Consider the following 12,270-nt stretch of genomic DNA (forward strand, 5'->3'; position numbering starts at 1 on the left):
TACTGCTGGCATTGCAAGTTCTGCCTCCCAGAAGGTCCACGATACCTTAAAGGTCCCTCTTCAATTCTCTGTGAAGTTTGACTGTTTCTAACTTCCCTTTAACCATCTGTGAAATCCAACCATCCCTCATGGTGCTCTCTGTAGCTTTTGTCAGCTTCTTATTCTATTATCTGTCACATCCAGCAGTTTCTCGTGTCATGTCCTTTGGTTTTTTCTCATCCTGTTCAGTTAGCTTAACCTCAGGCCAGAGCCTCAGCAGTGGTTTTGTCATTTTCCTGCAGCCTGGAGATTCTCTCTTTCCCAAGCCAGGGTAACACCATTTTCTCTCTCTTTAGGAAGGGTCAACAGTAATCAGTATGGCTCATTATTCACTTGTTCAGACCTATTTAAGTAATTAAATATTTAATAGTAATAATTTCAAAATTCTAAATTTCTGCTATTTAACCAGATAACACACATATTTAAAATGTGCATAAAGCAACAAATTAACCCCTAAAATACAGTAATCTTTCTGAAGTTTTGTGTTGTTCTCTCTGCCATCCTCTCTCCCTCCCCTAGCCTCTGCTTTCAACACCAAAATAAGGTGTTAAACTGTTGCCTACTCTGCTTAGCAGCATCTAATCAGTTCTATAAATAGAATACTAAGCAAACTACTTAACGTAATTATAAGCTGATTACATTTGGTCAGATCTAGACAAAACAGGAAAAATGCAGGTAATTTCTGTTTGCTCATTACCACTGTATTTATTTAGGTAAGAAATTAACCACTAGCTCATTACTAGGACACTTGCCAACGTAGATACTTGAAGAATGAACAGCCAGTTAACTTAATGTGAGTGTGATTTGTTATGTATGTTTGGAACTCATATTCTGTCTTCCTCTCTTTAGTGTTTGGGGTTTTTACTGTGATACTAGCTACTGAAAGTATCAAGTGGGGGTTCAGGAGTCTATGCTCTTTCTTTAACACCAAGTTTATTTTCACGGAGTGAGTGATTTTGTGTTTAAAAAAAAAAAAGTATTTCCTGTGTTTTGACTATATAGGGATGAAAACTGAGATGAACACGAACTGTAGAAACAGTGGTTATTTTAAGCGTGTAACAAAAAGTAATTTTGTTATAAAGTCACTGTAGAGCTTAGGCTAGATAGAAGCTCCCATATTTCAAGTCTTTTGAAAAATCTTCCTGTGTGAAAGATTTAGAAGAAAGTGCTTTAGGTCAACATTAAACCTTTGAAATGCAGCTTATGGTAACTATGGGAACTGATTTTCAGAAATAGGTCTTCTATTAAAGACAGCGACTATTTCAGTTCAAACGGATCATTTTTTTTCCCTTTGTCATTGTGTTGAGTACTAGTTTCAAAGTAGATTCATCAATACAAGGTGTTTTCCACAGTATATTTCAAAGCCTGGTGTTTGAGGATTGAATGTTTTTCTGTGCGCTTATCTCTGGATTTTTAATATTATATTTTTTTGTTTTTAAATCTGTTGATCAGGTACCAGTACTGTTGTATGGAGACTAGATTCCACTCTTCTTTTCTCTAGTTAGATGCAAACAATTGCAGCAAGACTATGTTAGCATTAAATCATGCCGTTTTGTTTCCTGTCCTTTTCTCAATCAAGCACGATTCTTCTTCCCTTCCCTTCATCCTCCTACTGATGTACTGTTTCTGATTGCAGAAAACTCCTTGTGTCCCTCCAGTCTCCTATGGCAGTTCTTGCACTCCCAAGGCAGTGCACTGTGTCCTTTAGGAAGCACTGGCAGAAGCTCACTTTGGTGCCAATTTTTATGTGCATCGAATCGCAGGCTTATGGCTTAAGATAAAATGTTTCTGTCCTGAAGCTTACTTCCTATGAAGCTCTTACTACCATTTGTATACATTTCAGACAGGTCACCATTTCTTGAAAAATAGAAACTCCTGGTTATTTTATCATTTAAAAGGAGATGCCCAACTGCAACATTTTGTAGGAATACTTTGGAGATACTTGTCACTGGAAGCGAGTGAATACATTTTACTCTGTGTCATTTGACTTTAAACATACTCATCTGAATTTTACTTTTTTAGGATGTCTTGTTTAAGAATCCTTTCCTGTTTTACAGTACTTGTCTGTTTTGAGAGCAGACGTAGAAGGAAAATGAATGAAGAAATCTAAAATCCTGAGTCTGAAGTATACCCTGATGCTGGGGTATACTTCAACAGATGAATATCTAGTAGTATTGCAAACCTCAGTGGGACTAATTTTTTTCCTTTCTGGTCATATTTAAAGAAGTGCTTTACATGAAAATATGTTCTTAAAATATATATTTATTCCTAATTTCTGTATTTTAAAGGTTTATTTGTTGTCAAATAATGTGTAACCCCATGCTTTGGTAATTAGTGCAGTAGATGAGGAGTTGGACAAATTGTCATAATTCTTATTAGTGCATTGCCATGCCATGATGGTGGTTTTATGCTTGTAGAGGAGAGGAAGGATGTTTGATTCACTTTCTCATTCAGAAAGGTATACAATTTTATGGCAATTGCATTGTGTAGATTAGAAATGTGTATGTGAGAAAATGTCTTAATCAGGCACCACTGTTAAGTTTATTTCTTCTGTATTGGTTTTATCCCTCTTTCTAACTTCTTTCGGAACATAATGGACAGTAAGGATTGTTGCAGTTAGATACATTGGCTTAAGGTAGGCTTAACCAACAGAAACATTCAAAAAGTAAATCCCAAAAGCTACTGTAGACAATGCAAACTAGTCTGCTTTTTGAAAAAGTTCCTTCTAACTTGGGCCAGTTAATGGTTATTTACTCACTAACATACAAAAATATTTTGTAGTATTATTTTTTTGTTATGTTTTCTTTAACTCCTGCAGTATCACTGTAAAAAGCTGCCATGTTTTGTGATCTTGTTTAACCTAAATTCATTATTTTTTTTACCAAGGTCAAAAGAGAGAAGATGGAATGGGTAATACACTGCTATACAAAATCTTTTTGCCCAAAAGAAGACTTCTATGTCTGTAGATCTTGTTTAGATCCCATAGGTTCCCCAGGTTATAAGCCAGAACAGTACACCGTACAGTACATCATCATTAATGAGGACTCCCTCCCATCTGGCAGTGATAAATTTAAATTGTATCTTCATAACCCTTTTTAGCTTTACATGTAACTTATCCAATTATTTTTTTATATGTAAAAACTGTATCATTGTTGCAAATGTTTCAAGGAAATATATTTTTTCTTTCCAACATTAAACGTACTGTGAACTATTTCTAAGTCTCTAGCTGCATGTTTAATAATTCTCATCAAAAATTTGATCAAAGTAAGGTTTCGTGCCATATTCTTCTTGATCTGTCTTCTGATGGTATAGATTTTCAGCTTCTATACCTCTGTGTACCTGGTTACATAAACAGTGATTTTTGCAAGCATGGATGCAGAACTTTTATTATCTTTAGACCAGCTTTCATAGTAGACGTGCAGTGGATGACTGGCTTTGAGTTTTCGTTAGGCGTTAATTGTCTGACTATAAGTTTCTGTGCTCAAAGCAGAGTTCGCGTTGCAAAGATCTTTTCCATCCTGCTGTTCGTGGGTTTGCATACAGCACAATCAGTAGCAAGTGTTTTCATAGTGTTAACTGGCTGGAATTAATTTTATGGCCATCAGTTATTGCATTTCTTTGGACAGACACATGGAATGAGAATTCCTATTGATCCTGAAAAACGGGGCTTGCACAAGCTTTGGAAAAGTTCCCTTGATAATTGTGCTTCCTTTTGTGTAATTTTAGGGCTCTGAACTTCCCTTTGTTTGCAAGAACACTTGCAGTACAGTATTTTGCATGCATCAAACCCAAAGGAGCATGCTGCTTCATTACTAGTGAATTTTATTCCTGTCAGTGCTCCAAGTATTTGAAAACATTGGGCAAGACTGAATACGTAGCAGATCAAAGGATTGGAGGGGTTTTGGCAGTTTTTTTATGATTTGCAAAGTGTGAATATGCAGTATAATTTCTGTCACTTTTAAGTTGATTTAATTTTGCCCTTCTTTTGTGGTGGTTTTTGCTTGAGGCAGAGAGATAATGACATTGTTATAAAGAGATCCATTGCGTACCTTCTCCTTATAGTTTTGCTTTCTTTTGAATAGGCATATAGAAGATTTTTTCTTTGTTGGCTTTTGTGACCTGTGATTAAAGACTGAATGTTTGTGTTGGATCCTCTGCATCTTACAGCACCTTTTACTAATGTTTTCTACATACTGTTAAACATTATGTCAGTCCTGCATAACTTTTCTCTACCTTTATGTAGTGTTGGTTACTGGGCAAATCCTGTCAGTCTGTTAGTGCCAGCCATTCTTTGTCCAGATTTATTGTACAAATAATAAACAGGTGGTTTGGGACTGCCTTAATCATAATTTTCTACTCTCCCTAACCTCAAAACTGCATGATTTATCAAATTCATTCATTCATTGTGGCTAGTGGCAGAACAGGGCTTAGGTGTTTGTCACTACCATGCTAAAATCCATTCCTCTGCTTTTGGCCAGGGTACTGTGGCTACTCATAAATTCTCTCTGTCTTCACTCTCTTTGAATAATTTTCCTGAGATCTTTAATTATTCCTTTTTACTTAATCCCAAACCCATTTGTTTAAAAATTGTTGAAAAAAAAGGTATTAAATGCATTTATTAACAACACCTCTGTAAGGGAGGTTTTACATTCCTGTGTCGAAGTGATGTGTTGAGGATGCCTGTAGTGGTACAAATTGTAATTTCTGTCTGCCGCAATTTCATTCATGCTGTGCGGAACCACATTCAACATTTTAGGTAAAGAGTGTATATGGGGTTATAGGCTTTTTTTACTTCTTTGTTTTTGTGGACTTGTGGCATATAATATGTCACTTAGTGAATAAAGTTTGGCCAGTTTTTGAATACTGTAATTGTTTTGCTTTTAACGCTTACGGGGAAATTGATGGACAAGTTAAAAGGAGGTCTGGATTTTGTTGTGTGGCTGTTTACCAGAAACAGGTTTGCAGGAACCCTTTTTCTTTCTAGGAAAGACTAAAGATGGTGGAGTTGATGGTGGAGGTGACTTTTAATGGTGGAGCTGCTTGTACCTTCTCTTAAACTTCAGCCTCTCTTAAATTTTGTTGTAGCTTCTCAAATTTCTTTGTAGCTTGTAGTTGTTTGTAACTTCTCTTAAATGTCTTCTCTCAAATTTCAGCTTTAAACTTTGATTCCTAAACTTTTGGTTGTATGATGAAAATAAACTGTTCTGATACATGTATCTTTTAGTGAACTGATGACATTGCATGCCAAGATAAAAGTTCAAAAAAATTTAAATTTAAAAACGATTGGCTTTTTTTGAATAGCAACAGGATGGAAGCGTAAAAATCTTGCATCTGAAGGCATAAGTTTTTAGAGGGAGCTAAGAATTTATTCCGCATTTGAGATTTCAGTTTGGAATGGTACCGATGCTAAATGGCCTGTACCAGTCTCTCAGCAGAGGACAAAACATAATTGCTTTTAATGATTTCACTTCTACCGTTTTCTTCTGTTTTTAATGACATCTCCCTCATTTTTACGGCTATGATAGCACCTGAGACCACCTATGTTCTTCATCAAGATAAACTTTTGTTTCTTTTTTTGAAGCATCCAGAGAGAAATTCTTTCACTGTACCCTGAAACTGCTAAGTATATTAGGGTAGCGTTAATGTTTGCAGTTTCTGTTAGAAAATGTTGCTTTGACCCGTTCCATCTTCTGGAATGAAGTTGATGTAGAAGTTTTGCTGGAAGACACAGAACGACTTCAGTTATTTTTGTAGCTGCATTTGAGTATGGATGCAAAAAAATCTCTGTTGCAACATTATTTAAATTCCTTGGTTCTTTGTTCTCTTTTACTGGATAAAATTTCACATTTCGTGATGAAGAATCCTGACCTGTCTTCAGTGTTTCTTCAGGTAAATGGAAAACCTTGCCTGCTCCTTAATTCCAACAGTATTTTAGTAGTAGTTTTAGTTTTTATTGATTTTTTTTTTTTTTTCATTACTTAAAGGCTTTTCATTAGTTCAGTCTTAAAGATATTTCAAAGTAGTAGTTGGCCTAAGTGATCTGAAAAGAGTGCCCAAGGAATCTGGGTGAGGGAGAACATTTTTGTGTCATTGTCATAAATGCTAATCCTAAGTACACAAAAAAGTACTTCAGTTATTTCTGTGGACCATGCAAGTGATGTAAGTTTTGAGTTCTCGGGTTTTTGGCTTTTACTTCCAATGAAATCCAGAGGAAAGCCCCTCTCATGGCTTTTTAGCTTACTAAAGCTTGAATCAGGCTATGGAAGGAAACTTTTTTGGTATCATTTGGAAAACTCAACTGTACCAGACATAACAGGTGAAATGCAATATATCTCAGGTTTTGTTTTGGACTTTATTAGGTGCCAGAAATATTTTTAAATTAAACTGCACATAAGCAGCTATACTTTCTTTAAATGTTAATTTTTTGTTTATAAATAGTACTTACAGCTGAACATTCATAAACAGTCTTTCAAATTTAGTCCTTAATTCTTACCATCCATATGCTGTCTTGAGTTTGTCTTTTGTTTATGCATGGATCTAGTAGTTTGAATTTATTGGCTGTTACTTTCTGAGATAGTGTTATAAAATCATTCCTGACATTCATTTATTACTTTGTTATTTTCTTATCTGCCTACTCTTTCCTTGAAGACAAAGTACAGAACTGTCAGTTCTGTCTGCTGGCATCATTGTAAAGAATGTGGTGTTTCTGTGGTCTCTAGGTATTTAACTGAATTCCCTGGTGTTTTGTTACATTCAGAAAATTGATCTTAGTGTTACAGCCCTTTGCAAGATACAGTAGAACCTGAGAACTTTGTCTGTCTTTTGTTGAACAAACTAAATTCCCATTGATTTCAGTAACTCAAAGTGGGATGGTTTTGACTCCTTCTCCTCCCATATTTCTCTTTCTGGATTTATTTTTGTTTATCAATGATAACCAATATAATATTCTTCCTAATGTCCACCTCTTCTGCCCAGTGACTAAAGCAGGGTTAATTCAACAGTTACAAGTGCGGAATGGGAAGGTATTTGGGAATTTGTATTTGCCTTCTAACTATTTGTGTACGTTCTGGTCGTGTCAGTTACTCTGTGGGACTAGTTACATACTGTAGACAGTTTGTTTCGCCTTTTGTCTCCAGAATTGTATTTTCCCACCACAAACCCTGAAGCTCAACTTTTCTGTAAATGAAGAAGTTGAGACAACATGATCATCAGAACATTCCAGGTAACTTAAAATAATTCAAAAGACACATTCTGTCTCAACATAGCTTCAAGGCACTACAGTTTTAACTCACTTCAGAATTCATTGTACTTCTTGCAAATAAAAAAATTGTATAACAGGTATATGTCAGACTAAAATAGAGTACTGTGATTTTTGATGTCTGTATATATCCTTTTCCTCTATACCTGTGGCTCAGGTCTTTTTCGATGAGATATTTCAGAGAAGTTCTCAATAGCGTCTCTTGCATTAACAATGCTTTGATTTCATTTCCTTAAGTTATTTGGAACCATGAGGAGACATTATCGTCTGTGCCTGTTTAGGCATGGTGCATGAAGGGGTTTGTAGTCAGATTTACCTATGTCCATCGTGCTCAGAAGGGGCTGAGAATCTGATTAGTGTCTCTCTTATGGCGGCGTTAAAATATACCTGAATATCATCTTTGTCCTGACTTAAGTATTATCTTGAAGTAAGCAACTAGGCTTATACAATTGGGGTTTCGCTGACAATTGTTGCCCTTTACTAGCTGCTATCGTGTTAGTCATTTTCATCTGAATTTGAGGGGTATAGAATTTCACAGAGTAAGCCCCCCATCTATTTTATGAAAATAAGCAACTGGAAAGGAAGAGATGAAAATTATTGCCTATATGTGTGGCCAGACAGTTTTCATGGGCCTAACTCCAGTGTAGATGGAGCCTGTACAGCCTCTTGCTTCTCAGGAAAGAAGCTGGGCTTCATAAATTGCACTGCACACAGAACAAGATTACTTTTAAGGTGCCTCTGTGCCTTTATAGTCCGCGTATTTTAGCCTTTAGCCTGTTATTTTATCCTTTTTTTTTTTTTCATACCCAGTGGTACTAAACTTAATCTTTCACTGAGAGCAGGTATTTATGTTATATTATAATACAATTATTAATTAAGTACTTTCTTCTGAAAGCTTATTGTTAACTGTAAAAAAAGTAAAGAATATTCTTATTTGTGTAACTAGCCAGACTTGTTGGCACTAACCTAAAATTTAGTAGCTAAGGCAAAAGAGCGTATAGTCAGATGCCAAATAGTACATTGTATTGATTAGTGGTTAGACTTGGCAAGGGAGTTTCTTTAATCCTGGATAAATGCTGAGCAGCTCACACTGGGCTTCAAGAGCCTTCATGTGTAGTGAGGCTAGGGGCAAGGCACGTGTATGTTTTCTTTCTAATAATAATGGAAAGGATTATCTCATCCATCTGTGAAGTGCATGAATTTCTTTGGATGAAAATTCTGTAAAATCCAGGAGCAGTTTTCTGTGGAAAGCTTTCAATTGCCTTAAATGAGTTAGACAAATGGGGGGGAGGGGAAGGCTAGCCTTTTCTAGCGGAAAGCATGTATAGGGTAATACACGCTCGAGCTGAAGCAGTTGACAGAACTCTTCTGCTGAGATAATTCATTGTACTGCAGTTTTGTCTTCTAGTATGATGTTGTTAGTAAGCTATCCATCAAAGGCAGAGCTCTGCTGCTGTGGCTTTTGTATAAACCTAATGTGAAAAATGATCTCCAAGAATGAACAATTTACAGTAAAAGAAAAACAAATACAGAAATGTAATATATAGCATCAAAGCTGGTAATTTAATATGGCAAGATCTATAATAATAAAAGGCAGCAGTTCTGGCTACTCATACAGGCCTACTTCCAATGTAAGTCTTTCCTCCTGCTTGCCTTTTAACCTTGTTTTGAAGATAACTGTTATGGAAAACTGCTCTCAGTTTAATCTTTTTTGTTTTAATTACTCAAGCTAACTGCTTTTTCTGTTATGAAGTGTCTGTGTTCCAAATACGTAGGTTCAATGTATTTACTTATGCAGATAATGTTTTTTTCCAGATTCGTAGCAAAGACGTCGGAGGTATCTTCTTCCTTTCAGTTTATCAGTAAATGCAAAAATAATTATTTACTTACAAAGGGGAGGAAAAATGTAATACTTTGTAATAACTTTTTTTTCTGTATGTTTGTCTAGAACTTTGTAATTACACGTCTAGAAAATGTACAGATATAATCTCAAGCTATCTGTTTTTCATGTGTCTTTACAAGTCATAGTCTCCTTTCCGCTTTAAGTTTACTGTCTGGTTCTTACCAAAGCTGATGATGAACAAATTTAGGATTAAAATTTAAAAACTTCAAGTTTTTATTTGGATAAATTGATTAAACAAAAAAAAAATCTTCCATGTTGCTGATGCACAGCGTATTTTCAATTAGCATGTTTTTTAACACATGTTTCTAAATGTATGTTTTATTAAGAGTGTTGTGAGAAACCACAACATGCGATTGATTCATTCATGTTGTCTAAAATACAAAGAATCATCAGTCTTTGGATTTGAATTTGTATGAGGATACTAGGAAATGCAGATCCTTAGATTCCAAATCTGTATTTTTACTGTATGCTAATAAAGATGTGTTAAATTTTTCAGAGGTATGTGTTCTTAAAAAAAAAAAAGTTTTGCCAAATATTAATTTCCAACTTTCTTAATGAATGGTAATTATATATGTGGATATAGTGTCACCATCTTACTCCATCAACCCTAAAAATATTGGTGGATTTTGAAAGTGGAAATTTTGGGGTTTTAGGTGGCACTGAATATCGCTGTCAGTTGGTTACTGTATTACCATCTTGTTTGCTAATCTGTTTGAACACTATGACAGTAATTGTTCCGTCTTCCCCTTTGGACACAAGTGGCATAAGACCTCTTGATTTTAGGTGCAAGCAGCATAGTTTCTTTCCTCTTACTTTCACAAGATGTTTCCTCAGTATGGTTTTGTTTCAGTCTGTGCAAAACAAGCATTTCCTGTGATTGTTGTTTTCTCAACTAGTCTGCCATTATTAAAAAATAAGGAGTGCAACTTGTGAGAGTGTTTAAGAGTTTTGCAATTATATTTAGAGTACACAGGGTAGAAAAAAATTTATTAGGGTATGAACTTGTAAATCATAGGTGTTGTGAAGTAGCTTTTTTTCCTCTGGTAGAAGAGGGAGAAGCTAGCTTGGGAAAGGGATAGAGGAGAAGCAGGAAGGGAAATAGATACTCACAGGAAGTAACAGCTAATAGGCTTCTGTACTGTAGATCACACTATAGCTTATTTCCTGGTAAAGCACCCATTCTTTCAAAAACCTGTATCTGACATTTGGTGATGAAAGTGGGATGTTCACTGAAAATGTGGAGGTAATTGTATTCTCTCTCTTTTAGAATATTTTGTCCTGCTTAGAAAATAAATTGTTTCAGGCTCGAAACGGTTTTGTCTGTTCCTGATGCAAGAATAAATGCTGAATTACATCATCTGTTAGGGAGGAGAAGGAGTTATGGTATAGCATATGTATTGTGAAACAGGGTGTATGGTAGATGACAGTGATAACTGAAGCATGCTTTAATCTATGGACAGTGAATAGAATAATTTATCTTGGACAACTGTTGGTTCAGTCTTTTTAATTTATTTTTCTTATAATCACTTTTGCTTTCAAAATTCAGAACCTAACTAAGCAGTTGCAAGCCACAAACTGAAAAGATTTTTTTGGTTATAAATGAGGATTTTGTAAGGAAAAGGCCAGCATTCTGCCTTATCTGAACTATTACTTTTATTCTTTAGCCTCTAGATTAATGACAATTCACTACTCTGTAGCGATGGCAAATGGAGCATTTTGCAATTTCTTGAAAACAGAGAAAGTATTTCTTGGTTTTATAGCATTTGCATTCACTTGCATGATTACTAAAAGTGGAAGTTGTCCTGGTATGAAGGAAAAAATATACTATTGCTGTTGGCTTCATTTCTTAGCTTTCTGGTATGTGAGTATTGTGGGTTATCTGTCACTTTCTGTACTTTAAAATCCACTCCTCTGAAGAACATCACTATATGCCTCTGTTGCATTTGAAGTGTGTTGTAACTGAGTGAGTGATATTGTCAAATTTTTTTCCTTCACTGTTGCCAAAAGGATTTCGTATAGCATTAATGAAAATGGAACGCTAATTGTTATTCACTGTGCTATAAATTGGCAAAATTCTGCTAAGCAATGAATGTTTTATTACCTAAAGCCTTAAGAAGTCTTGTTTATTTTTGCAACAGTGTATCTAGAAGTTACGTGGCTAGATATAAATATGCAATATTTGTATAAATGTACATGTTTAGAAATTAGTGGTAGCCTAATTTCTAAGCAGGTTAATAGCGTCTGCTTTAGATAAACACATGTAGTAATATTATCCTTATATACAGTGCTAATCAAGTTCTTTGTTTTTATCTTTTAATGAGTCTTAAACCATGTAAAACATCTGTAGTTCCAGATGTAGTATTTCTACTAATTATTTTTTTTTAATTCTGCGTTTCTCCCAACAGGAAGGAACTTGAGACCTTCAAAGGTAAATTCTATTTTTAATTTTCTACTTGAACATTTGCAATAGTTACAGTAATTCTTCTATTAAGTAAAACTAGTAAGGAACTGTTCCAGTTCTACATTTGATAATGTTAATTTTATGTTGACCCAGCAGGCGGTTTATTTTTCAGTTTACCTGTTCTTGCTACTGGTTTCTTTGGGAGAGTCATAAGTGTGGGAAGAACACAGATGGTTCTGTTGTCTTAGCTAGGTTTCGGAGATTCTGTATCTAACTCAAGCCTTTCCCTTGGTGTTCAATTTTAGAAGTTAAGGGCTTTGTCTTCAACTCGTTGATGTCTTTTCTAACATGAATGTGTTTTTGACATGTGTTGCAGGCTGTTACTTGTTAGACTTTTGTCTAGCTATTTCTAGGAAATTTTCACAGTATTATGTTACGTCAGACGAATGCAATTTTTGCAGCTCAACTTGTTGGATGTACACAAGGATACATACAAATATCTGTTCTAAATAATATGCAATGGCTAGAAACTCTGTCATGTGTTATTGCTTTGTCTGTGGTGCATAGATGGAACACATTACCATATTCGGTAAATCTTAAATTCAGGCTTACTCTACCTACTAATGTTAATGTTTGATCGGCTTGACAATTGCTATTATCTTTTGCTTT

The 12,270-nt window shown here is 35.2% G+C and overlaps 1 protein-coding gene across 3 annotated transcripts in view; it reads left to right on the forward strand.

Annotated features, from left to right (window-relative positions):
* Positions 1-12,270, forward strand: part of DTNBP1 (dystrobrevin binding protein 1) — a 71,404-nt gene that overhangs the window by 20,015 nt on the left and 39,119 nt on the right. For all 3 annotated transcript variants that reach the window (XM_054191123.1, XM_054191124.1, XM_054191126.1), the window contains exon 7: positions 11,606-11,628. In XM_054191123.1, coding sequence (XP_054047098.1) covers positions 11,606-11,628 — 23 coding nt within the window. The remainder of the gene's footprint in view (positions 1-11,605; positions 11,629-12,270) is intronic.

The sequence above is a fragment of the Rissa tridactyla genome, chromosome 2, assembly GCF_028500815.1.
Source record: "Rissa tridactyla isolate bRisTri1 chromosome 2, bRisTri1.patW.cur.20221130, whole genome shotgun sequence".
In the NCBI taxonomy this organism is placed as follows: domain Eukaryota; kingdom Metazoa; phylum Chordata; class Aves; order Charadriiformes; family Laridae; genus Rissa; species Rissa tridactyla.